Source organism: Corylus avellana, chromosome ca5 (genome assembly GCF_901000735.1).
Source record: "Corylus avellana chromosome ca5, CavTom2PMs-1.0".
In the NCBI taxonomy this organism is placed as follows: domain Eukaryota; kingdom Viridiplantae; phylum Streptophyta; class Magnoliopsida; order Fagales; family Betulaceae; genus Corylus; species Corylus avellana.
The window spans coordinates 30,127,200-30,139,456 of record NC_081545.1 but is presented as its reverse complement, the minus strand read 5'-3'; the positions used below and the strand labels follow the sequence as shown (position 1 = coordinate 30,139,456).

The window sequence follows — 12,257 nt, the reverse complement described above, 5'->3', positions numbered from 1 at the left end:
CTTTCATTACAACATTTTTGAACAAGTTGCGGTATAACAAGCCTAAGGGTTTTCTTATTGAGGATAGTTATTGTATTGATCGATGATAGTGACGATATTGACCGTAACCTTTATACAGAGCTTGATGATGTAGTAATAAAAATCAATTTATATCATATATATATATATATATATATATATATATATTAACATTATTCTATAATTATATAGATTGTTGTGATAAATTAAGATTTTGGACTTAAAGTAATCTTATTTAGTAGACTCTTGTACAAATGTTAGATAACTGGATAACGTGGCAATAAAAATTATTTTTTGGATCAGTACTCAATCTTTTTCAAGTCATCTAGTTGTATAATAGTTTTATAAGAATCTACTAAATAGCATTACTCTTCAAATCCAAAACAAGTAAAAAAAAAAAAAAAAAAAATATTTAGGGGATTTTGATAAAGGCTTATGTCCACTAACATTTAGGTGTTGACGATGGTGAGGTCAAGGCCAAAAGGACTTGGCACCTGGCAGACTTGGAAGGAGTTTGACAAGGACAAGAAAGGAAACAAAGATGTTGCTAAACATTTAGGTGCTTACGGAGTTTGTAAGCTATTTTACTTGAACGTGACTAATTATTAGAGTTTTTAAAAAGTATCATTACTAAAAAAAAATCGTTGTTTGGAGAGATGACCATACATTGGCTTATTTTATTTTTATAAAATGTAGTTATCAATTATAATTTTAAATGACATGATTGATTCATCATTAACTACAATAAAATAAAATATGAATCATAAAATAACTTATTATTGTTTCACTTTAAAGAAATAGGAGAGAATCCTTGCCCAATCAAAGCAAGTCATATTTCTATCAGGGGAAAAAAAATTTCTTATCATTAGAATTAGTTATGTTATGATTCTTTTCTTCTTGATAAAAAAATTATATGAAAATTGAAACCAATTACTTTGAAAAAAAAAAAATGAACATTATTTAGTGTAACCCATTGTCTCGTGGGGTGTGCCAGGTCCTAAAGCCTGGCAACATTGTGCCCAAACATCTGTTCTCCTGCAGCCCATTCACTAACTGGGCTTTCGCAGTCCACGTTCGTACAGCCCAAGTTAATGTCGTTTGCTTGTCAGGCCTCATTTTAGGTTCTGTTTGTTAATAATTTTTAAAGGATTATATATATATATATATATATATATATATATATATATATATAATGATGTGACATAAATGATATATATTTTGAGTGTTTTATGTTTTAGGTTGATTATTAATGTTTTTGTTTTGAAAATATAAATCAAATTGAAGAAAGGAAAAGTGTGATCAACAATGCTGATTTGAGTTACTATATGAAATTTGAAGTGCGCGAGTCCATTAGCTATTAAGGGTGCGTTTGGATTGTGATTTTATAAGAATAATTTGCGTTTTTAAAAGATATAGTAAAACGTAAGACGTTTGACATTGCAATTTAAAAAGTAATTAATTTAAAATAGGAAAAAAAAAAATCTACAATTTATATAAGCAGGTTAGGCGTTCTTATTTGAAAAATAGTGAATTTAAACAAAAATCATGATTTCAAATAACAAATATTTGATATATATATATATATATATATATATATATATATATATTTGTTAACATGTTTTACTAAACGTTTTTGCGATTTTAAAAAGTAGCGATTTCAAAAACGCAATTTTTAAAATCGTATTTATTGAAACCGCAATTCCAAACAAACCTTAAATAGGAAATTGTGAATTGAATTATTTAATTAATACTTTAACATTTTTTTTTTCCTTAAAATTCTTCCTTAACAAACCAAGCCCATCATGTAGAATAGTTAACTGAATAAACTGGTAGAATAGTTAAGTGAAATGGAAGGTCCTCTATTATAACACTACGTTAAATTATCTCTTATTTCAAAAAACTTAAAATTAACAAGTAATAAAGAAGTTAATACTCAATTTAACAACAATTTCTACGTAGCAAAAGCAATTAATTACAAGGAGTTTATTAAAGGGATCTTGGATTACAAAACAATGATCCAGAACATAATAATTTATTGTAAACAAGCAATTATTTCAACAAATTAAGGTGTCTTGAGACTCATCTTCATGACTGGTATGCACCATTAACGAGTTAATGACCATCACCGTCGCCCCCGCGGCTTGGACCTGTAAGTACCCTTCTGGATGAGATTGGATCAGAATTTCCCAGAAGGCCAAGAACATGAGTAATATAATAACCCGTCACTCCATGGCTTCCAGAGGGCTTTATTTTGGCATGGTGGCAACCAGTTTGAGCCTGCAAAGTGCGAGCTTGCATGATAGAAGATAGCAAAAAAAAGCTTACCAAAATAACAAGGACAAGGAAATAGCGAGCCATGAAGTAATGTAGCTGGAAGGTTGGTTTCTCTTTGGTTTGTTGAGAAATTGGGGTGTAGAGTTGGTATTTATAGTGATAAGAGGTGGTGCAGCTTGTGGAAATGGCAGAAAAAATGCCTGGTCCAAACACGCATGGGAATGGTGAGCATCCGAGGAAGCTCAAAGAGAGAGAAAGGTTGAAACTTGAGTGAAAATTTTGAGGTGGAAGTCTCGAGTGAGAAACCAAGACTAGCTTAGTGGAAATATCCAAGATGCTTATTTGACCAAATTTCTTCTCTATTACTATGATTTAATGTTAGAATTTTTAAGTTTTCTAAGTGCTTCTGTTACAATCATCTTAGGATTAAAAGTTAATTCAAGAAAGTGTATGTTGAGAGTTTTGTTGAATAGTATTTTAATGGGTCTCAAGTCTTTGAGTTATAAGTAAAAGTCTTTTAAGTGATTCTGTGATTTAATATATATATATTAACTTTTTCAAAGAATATGGAAAGAGAGAAAAATTATATTATTTTTTATTCATTTGGTGAGTGAAATAGTAAAACATAATAAAACTTAAGACTAATAGCCAAGTAAGATTTTTGGTAAAACATATGCAGATTTTCCACAAATTTTTTTGGTCTAGTGTAGATTTTGAACTTAAGAAATAGTAAAGCTAAATGTCTTTCTTATGTTCAATTGAATTTTTAAAATTACCATTTACTCAAAATTTAATAATAATTTATTATAAATTCGATAATAATTTTTAAAATTACATCAATTTTAGAAATAAGAGGGGCTTTAACATTACTCATCGAAGTTTATGAAAATTACACCGAAGCTGGTCTTTTATGACCAGTCAACAGAGACTAATTAATTCAGTGGCAAACGTTCTTCTAGAATTGTCTTTTGCTTTTTGGAAAATGATAACACTTGTTGATTCATCTTTTGACTTTTCTTGTAATATTCCAAAAAAAAAAAAAAAAAAACTTGGAAAAACATTGTAAATTAGGTAAAATTAAAGAAAAAGGGTAGATTCTCCACAAAATTGATAAGAGAACCTATTCCATAAAAGATTGTCGTTTTAAATGGACAATAGGACCCTTGCCTTCCACCCAATGCATCAAACAGAGTCAATCAGGAAAAAAAAAGACAGCTTCAGCCAGAATTTTTCATTACATATCATCATCACCGTTGATTTTAAAAATTAAATACAGATTTAACAAGCGCAATGTTACTGTAAGATTAAAGATGATCGATATACAGTGAATCAATTTGTAAAGAAATATTCTTGTCAAACTTCTAAGCTATGGTAGTGTAAACAAGTTAACAAAAAAAAATAAAAAAAAAAAAAACGGAGCTCATCCGCTTCTGCATCAACCATATTGCCTAGAACAGCAGTTATTCCACGATTAACAAGTTATTTTTCATGAGTCCCTCACCGACGGTAGGGTATTCTGGGGATAGATGCCACTCTCCATCCACCAAGAACTTGATTTCGTACCTGCACAACATAAAATTATAGGTTCAGAAGAAGAAGATGAAGAAGAGGAAGTCAACTGACACAGTTGAATGGCACCTTCCAGGCCTAAGCATTAATGTTGTTGAGAACTTGGTGAAAGAACCAGTGTATTCTGGTGATAACTGCTCTCCTTGACTCCATCCATCAAATGTTCCCATTACTTGCACGCTCTGATCCAGAACAAAGAAAGAGAAGAAACAATTTTTCTCCATCCAAAATATGAGTTTTGCATTGTTATAGACCTACTTTCCCATAATTATTATTCTATACCCAACAAAATAAAAATACAGGTAAGAACATTTTACATTAAGAGGCACTATATCATAGAAAGAACATGTAAATTAAGATTCTTACTTCAAATTAAACAAGGAAACCACAAAGGTCAAGGGAACCCAAGAACAAGTATGGAGAGAGGCCAATGTAACGCTTCTTCCTGTTCTTAATTTGTTTCCTTCTTTATTCACATCTCACCATCAATACATGGATTTACACTTACAGGCTTTCTCCCTCGAAATTTAAGCAAGATTCAGGGTTCCTTTCATGTTTTTATTTTCTGTTGGTAATTACACACCCCCATCCCATGACCGTGGGTCTTGAACCCATGATGACACCTTCCATCCATTTTTTTTTTTTTTTTTTGGAGATAGGAAATGCTATTTGAGCTAACAAATGGAGAGAATAATCCCTTTAGGTTGACACACCAAAGCTCCTCGCTAAGTCATTCTGCTTCAACTTATTAGAGCAGAGGGCTGAGCACATTTATCTTAAAACCCTTCCAGATTATAGCTCAACCTTTGCCTTGAATTGAAGTGGTCCATATCATCATCATATATCAATAGGATAAGATAACCCAATGTAAATGAAACTCCATTTTCATGAGCAAAGAAAAATCTAAGGTATATGAACAGAATGCTTACCTCAGCCATGCCACACCAGAATAAGGGAACATCCTTGGACTGTGCAATATCCACATCCTTTATCTGTTCCTTCAGCTTTACATGTACAGCTTTACACATGGACACAAAGTCAGAAGAATCTATGTCAGAACATGGAAAAACTTCATAGGAACATAACCATATCTTTAAATCTGAAGAGTTTGTCTCTCTAATCAATTAAGGCAAACAAATCTATAGATACAGAAACCTAATCAAGTCCAATTTGACTTCCCTCCCTTAATAATCAGATAAGCCTGAAAATTCTTCTGTAAATCTCTATAATAGAGAGGATTCACAAGAGAACTATTGCTAGGAACCTTGCAATACACACACACACACACATTTTACATCCATCATATAATAAGGAAGAACCAATGAGTCTGTCAATCTGGGGCGAGGACAGGAACATGATCATACCTTCTAATCGCGAGAGAAGATGAGATTGTATGTATTTCCCATTGATCTTTCTTGAACCTATTGGAATGGCGGATTTAGTTATTTCTTCTGCAAGTGTGACCAAAGCCTGTCCATGCAAAAAAAAAAAAAAAGAACAATTACATAAAATTTTTAGGTGTTAATTTGTCATAGGATGCATGAAAAGAAAAGCTTAAAACATTATGCTGACTAGAATTCTCCATGCAGTGCAGATAAGGGGATAATAATATTAATTTAAACGAACTACATGTATGGCTCAATTTCACCTTCAAACTGGAATTATATAATAAAAACTAAGGTCAATACTAAGACTACACTCTTTGCCTAATCAGATCTGTTAAAGCTGGATGCAGTCTCTACAAGCTAAGCAAAAACCATTCAGAAAATTGTTGTATCCACTATGAAACAGGTTATAGCTCTAATTCTTCAATATGCTTCACAGAAGCAGGTTTCAGATGCAGCATAATGTTTTAAATTATTGTTATTGCTGAGAAGTAATATCATCAATGTTGAAACAATCTGTTCCTAAAGTAACGAACAAAGGAAAGCGTTAGCCACATTTACACTATACTCCAAAATGACTAGTCAAATTGTAATTGAAGTTTGCCATAACCACTCATAAAGCCCAGTTTCACATAGTATAGAATTAATGTGGGACTTAACACTCATCAACACATTTATAAATCAATCTACTCAATGTGGGTAATCCACTTACCCAATGCGGGATTAACTTTCAAGAGTGTCCCGCCTGATATATTATTTTAGCCGTGTCATAAGCAAGACCAAACAATATTAGTCAAGCCACCCTACTCAGCCAGATGGTGCCATCTAGCACCATTTCAACAGCTCACCTTTATTAGCTTCTGATGCTTGATATAATTTCAACTTTTTCTTATTGAATGCTTCAAGTGATAACATGCCCTTGTTTCACTCTCATAGTAAAACCATAAAATTTCTTGAAGAACAGGCATATGGCACTGATATCTAAATGTCAGCAGCACCAAAGATTCTGTTGCAACCATCATGGAGATCATGTCACAGATCAGCTTGTCAGTCTGGATACCAGGTCAGCCACCAACCTGGTATTAGGCGCTGTAGAAACCAGAATTCTCTTGTGATAGGGTAGCCTCCATTTGATGAATACAAGTCTAATTTAGCACTAGTAAAATGTATAACAGCTCATAGAAATTTCGTTTTCATCTGGCGTTCTTACCCACTAGTAAGCCAGCACAGAGTCTCTCCAAAGTTAACTAAGCCATAATGGGTCCTTACAAAAACATCACCGATGCAGAATAACGATATATTCATAAATTTCATTGTTTGGACTACTTCAAGAGGACCTCCCAACTCGTTGATTCAAAGTGTGTATAGGTTTATTTTTGCCTTCTATGTCCTCAACTGACCTAGACCAGTACATAGCATATAATCAAATTACAGGAATAATTGCAAGGCAACATTTTCCCAATAGCCTACTTACAATTAGATGGTATTGTAGCCAAATATAATGGTCATCTGCCCCTTTTCTTCACCAGATGGTAGGTCTAACAAAATCTAACCTAAAGTAATCCACCAGTAAACTCTAGGCAAGGCGGAGTTATGACCAGAACTTCACGGGAAAAACCAAGTTTGATATACTATAGCATGCTTTGCTCAGTTAATTCCCTAGACCACTTTAGATCACAGTAGTGACACCCTATGCAGTAAGTAAAAGCCTGTGACTTATCACTACAAATGATGGTAGCTCATTAAGGGGCACATTGAGTGGAAAAGCTTTGCTGGGCCCAAGGACCACCATAATTTATTATGGTAGTAATGACGGAGGGAGCTTTTGGTGGCACTGGCCCAAGCAGAGTAGCAGCAGCTGCAGCATTTCTAGTGGTGATGATAAAGGACCAGGTTGAGGATCCAGGTCGGTGGTCATTTGAACAATGGTGGCATGGTTGGTAGTACTGGTGGTTACACCTTTAACACAAATGGATCCCGACTTTCATGGTTTTCAACTGTTACAGTATTTAAACTAAAATAGCTTAACCAAAATGCGAACTTCTCTAACACCCGTCACAAGAAAGACAAATAGAAACAGAAGAAATTCAACAAAATAGATGGGCCCAACCAGGCCAAAACATGTATAGCAAAGCAAACGAGCCAAGAACTTGGAGTCAAATAACATACGATACCCCGGGCTCTGATATCATATTAGAGCATCAAACCCAAAAGTTTAAGCTATTGAGTGGAGAGGCTTACTAGTACACAAATCCATGTCATATTCCTCACTCAACCAACATTGGCCTTTTCTAACATTAATACTTGATTCATGTCGGATAGAATCCCAATATGTTTGCCAAAATCTGAGTAATAACCTCTAATAATTGAGCACTCACAGTTTTCTAGCCAAATTCACTGAATATGAAAATTACTATCCTGGTATATAAATAAAAATCAAAACAAGGAGTCTGTGGTCCTCCACAAATCAAGGATTTTTAATTGAAGTTTACTTGTATTACAAAGAATACAAACAAGTGACTTGGATAAGTAGATGAAGATTTTACACTATACAGATTATGAGCCATATGCTCATGAAAGACATCATAAGATTAAAACCGGTTTTCAAAAGCATAACCTGAATTTCAAGTTCCATGACGGCAAGTTCGCTTTTGAAATTAACCAAAGCATTCTCCTTTATGTGCAACTGTAGAGATCAGAGATTAAAAAAGATCTCAGTTCAAAGGCTTTTCAATTAACAATAATCTAATTAAAATTCTGCTGATCCAAACATTTGCTTTGGATCTCAGAAATTAACAAATGCACCCTTCCAAATTGGAGATGTTGGAGGCAAACTAGTGCAATATATCATTCTGCATTTAACTAAAGTTCCTTTCTTAAAACTTTTGTTTGAAAAACAATCAGGTATGAATATAATTTCAAAAAAGGGTCAACTATAAGCATAAATGAGACATCTGAGAAGGGGAAAGTGCATGATTTATACATTTCCACTTATCAAATTAAAAATGATTCGCCACTCATACCAAGGGTAAATATACATTTTGACTTATAATAAATAACACCATTATGTGGAGAAAATTTGTCACATAATGGTGTAATTTATTTACTCATTTCTATATGTTGAAGCATTAGCCAAAAGAAATGGATTGCTAAAGCAGCATCTTATATGTTTTCTGTTGTGAAGGTAACTTGAATTTACCATTGCTGTACCGAACTCACACATTATACATGCACCATTGTTAGTGGGCCATTTGATTTAGGGCTGGGCACACTGGGGTTATAATTATAAACAGAGCCATCTTGTTGGGACATTCTCTACTATTTTGTAATTCTTTTGCCATGTTCACCCATGCACAAAAGCCAAAAGCCATAACACATAAGTTGTTTTCCATGATTTGTGCCGTTGTATTAATTGTTCATTCAATTGATTCCTTCTATCATTCAAAAATCAAAGGCATTGCTGCAACATTTTCTCGCCAGAACCAACAATGAAAAAAGGCCTAGTGAATAAATAAAAAGAATCTTATTTGATACTTATCCATTTTGGGTTACTATCAATAACCTATAAGCCATTATCATGCAACTGTTCTTACAGCAGAATGAGATCCAGCCAAACCAGCTATGAAATTCACAAAGCTAGCAACAATAAGTAATGTGTTCTACCAAAAATATTTATGAATTCGGAAATGCATCAGATCGTAATTTAGGAATAGTTACAAGGGGCATACCATGTAAACATATACAAACCTGTCGTTTGAGGAAGCGGTTTTGTTGATTTGCTTCACTTAGTTTTTTAATGAGCCTTGCTCTTTCAGAATCAGCCAGCAGTGACTTCAGCTAGTATATAATTACCACAAAAATTAGCTCTAAAATCTAAAAGCAGTACTTGAGTATGTTAGTCACAATACCAATGTCAACAATAAGAACTAAGTATTGAATTAAGCAGACTGGGTCATCACTGTGCAATAATTTTTAGCTCATATGTTTCAATCCTGATTTGAGATCCAAGAAATTTTGGGTCCACCAAATTATAGCTCATTGGAAATCCCAGCTTACAGTCTCATAATTTCAAGCTCAAGGAGCTAAAACCTGGTTACTGCCCACTCTTTATAACACATCACTGATAGTGATAGAGGGCTGATACAAGGACCCACCTCAGTTTCCACTTTAAATTTCATGTATATATACAACTTCTAATCTTACCAAATAGTTTTTTGATAACAGGACAGTTTGTCGGAGAGAGGAAACCTACCGCCTACCAGAAGTAAACAATAGGTTTCCCTAAAGACTAACAATCTAAATTTCAAAAACCTATCAAATATACATAAGATACAAGTTGAATCATAAAGAAAAAAGGCTATCAATCTTTCACTAATTTTCCATCTCCAAACTTGTGCTAGTTACAACCAGGAGCTTGAGATAGCACTAGAGGATTGTCTAACAATGTCACTTTAAAGAGATTAAGATGAGCTATGACTTTTGGAAGTAAATGAGGTGCTGCAATATGGGCCTTCCTCACTCTTACTTCACTCTGTCGTTTATCATCTGTCTTCTCATTTTTCTATGATCTAGGTTCTTTGCATTACTTTCTTCGGGTTGTGCCTCTTCAACCACTTCTACACTTAAACTCACACAGTCCCGACTCCTAAACCATAAGAATGACTACTTCTTGTTAGCAAGAAAAGAAAAGGGCAAAGAAACTAGAGAAAGAAAAAGGTTTGTCGCATTTCCCATTAAAAACAGAAAGTGATGGTATAGATGATTAAAATGTGGAGAGATTCCTTCAGTATCAGCACACATGAAATCACAGAATTTTACCTCATCACTGCTTAGCGGTTGAGCAAGGACCTCCTTTGGCGACTTAGTTGCATGATCATTACTAGAATAATCTTCTGAACTTAGGGCTGAAGATTCCTCCAGACTAAAAGGCATCGAGTATGTTCTCCAGGCCAGATGGGTCATGAGATTCTTTCCGATAGAAGATTGATGTGAATAAGTCAACCTTTGATAGCCCATCCTCAGATTCCAAGTAGCCACATTATGTGGATGCTTTTGAATATTTTCCCAGCCTAATGCTCTTGAATTTCTTAAGCCCCATGACACATGTTTGTCAAGGCAACACCTTTCCGGATCATAAAGAAAGTGAGAGTTACGATATGAAGTTGACTAGCAATTAAGAGCAAAGACTTAAGGGAAGATAAGGAGCATATTGCAAACAATTAACACTTTGATTAACATCTAAAAAAATAAGTGAAAGAACCGCATAAAAACAAATCATAATATCAAGTAACTATTGGTAAAGAATTGAAATTTGTAAAACATTGGCTAAACTCTACAAAAATTACTTTTTCTAGAAGAAATAACTGATCTCGCGTATAAAATGAATGTCAAGCATGCTCACCTTGCAATGCCTATATCCATGTTGAAGAGTTCCTCCTGAAAAATTATGCAAAAAGAAGGTAATGGCCGAGACCCTCATTCAGCGCAGCAAGTACGCTAAATCCAAAGAATAATAACTAACAAGAACATAATGCCTTGAATTGCCTTCGATAAAGGGCGTACCTCTAAAACTAGGCATTTGAAATGAAAACTATGCTTGTGCTTGCACCAAAGATGAAGCAAAACTAAGTATGATTTGACTTTCCATTCATAATATAAGAGATTACACTCTTAAAACACTTGGAACTGCTTGAAGTAGCATGAGTCAGCAACAAGTCTATCTTCTTATGCCAATGCAATACACATGAAAAAGAGATCGATGTTCCAAGTCAACAGGTAATGGACATGTATCAAATGGTTCAACAAGGAGCTATTAATTGGACCAGAGACTAGTTATTTCCACACTTCTTAACAACCTGTAATTCACATTCACAATTTATTGACACCCTCTAGGACCTCTACATGATGCTCAAATAAAGAGAATCAGTAAAGATAGGCTGAGTCTTAAAAACAAGTCTAGTTTTTACTTACTTAAATCAAGATGACAATCAGAAATAGTCCGGGATCCAGTTCATGCAACTTCCCTTACAGTATGAATAAGCTCCCAGCTTATGTAGCATAAACGTTGGAAGACTATGTTAAACCACAACATTCTTTCCTTAATTCCGCATTTAATTTGGTGATGGGCGTGTGGAACCAAATTCCATCATAATCACCCTGTAAATCAACCAATTGAATGGTCCCAACCAGTTGCAAATTCCATAGAAAAATACTAAATCTCATCTCCAAACACTGATTTACAAAGAATCTCCATAAATGCCGGATACTTCTCTGTCCTAAAGAAACGTATTGACCACCCCATCTCCATCTCTCTTTCTTGAAAATTGTTCAGAAATTTATCATTTCTGATAGTTAACCAAAAGAATAAACGTTTCCAGTTTTAATGGGTAAAGCATTTACTCGAACATATGATGGTTTTATCTACCACAAACTGAAATGCAAACCATACTGAACAAAATTCTTTGAACTAAAGCCTAAGTTTTGATCATCAGTCAAAAGAAGAAAAACCCAAAAAGGACGTCATACATTAATCTAAGATGCAACTATAAAACAGTTCACATTCCATCACATTCGACGGGATTTTCAAGCAAACAGAAGCAGAACAAAAACAACGAAATTCTAGTACAACACTTTTGGGCACTTACAAAGTTGAGATTTTGGGGAAGGCTTCTCGAAAGCTCGAGGCACAGAGCACTTGCAGTTGGGGTGTCTGAGTCAGAGTGAGGATTTTGTGACTGGCAGAGAGAGGTTTTGATCCCAAATAATGACACGTGTTAGGAGGTACTCCAGCCGCGTGGCGCATCGGAAGAAGCCGAGTTTGGGGACAGCACGTGATAAAAACTGGGGGAATGGATTGGGTTAGCCCAGTCCAGTAAGAAATGTTATGAGTGCCCTTGGCCCAAATAAATTTTTGGCTGGGCCTGAAATAAGGTGATGTTCGGCCCGGCCTGACCTAAATTCACATGAGAAAAACTAAAACAGAAGAAGAAACTTCACTTTGCCCCCCTGAAC

General features: G+C 34.5%; 1 protein-coding gene across 2 annotated transcripts; it reads right to left on the bottom strand.

Moving 5' to 3' along the window:
- Nucleotides 1-3,494: 3,494 nt before the first annotated feature.
- Nucleotides 3,495-11,961, bottom strand: LOC132180807 (protein PTST, chloroplastic). 2 transcript variants are annotated; one of them, XM_059593769.1, is made up of 10 exons: nucleotides 11,891-11,941; nucleotides 10,809-10,931; nucleotides 10,648-10,682; nucleotides 10,065-10,368; nucleotides 8,994-9,083; nucleotides 7,864-7,932; nucleotides 5,226-5,331; nucleotides 4,791-4,879; nucleotides 3,931-4,043; nucleotides 3,495-3,855 (listed from the first exon to the last, which is right to left on the bottom strand). In XM_059593769.1, the coding sequence occupies exons 3-10, from the start codon at nucleotides 10,665-10,667 to the stop codon at nucleotides 3,753-3,755; spliced, it is 894 nt and encodes a 297-aa protein (XP_059449752.1). In that variant the 5' UTR covers nucleotides 10,668-10,682; nucleotides 10,809-10,931; nucleotides 11,891-11,941; the 3' UTR covers nucleotides 3,495-3,752. The 2 variants fall into 2 exon arrangements, with proteins under 2 accessions (XP_059449752.1, XP_059449751.1); XM_059593768.1 differs by lacking the exon at nucleotides 10,809-10,931 and having other exon boundaries at nucleotides 11,891-11,961.
- Between the last annotated feature and the right edge of the window lie 296 nt (nucleotides 11,962-12,257).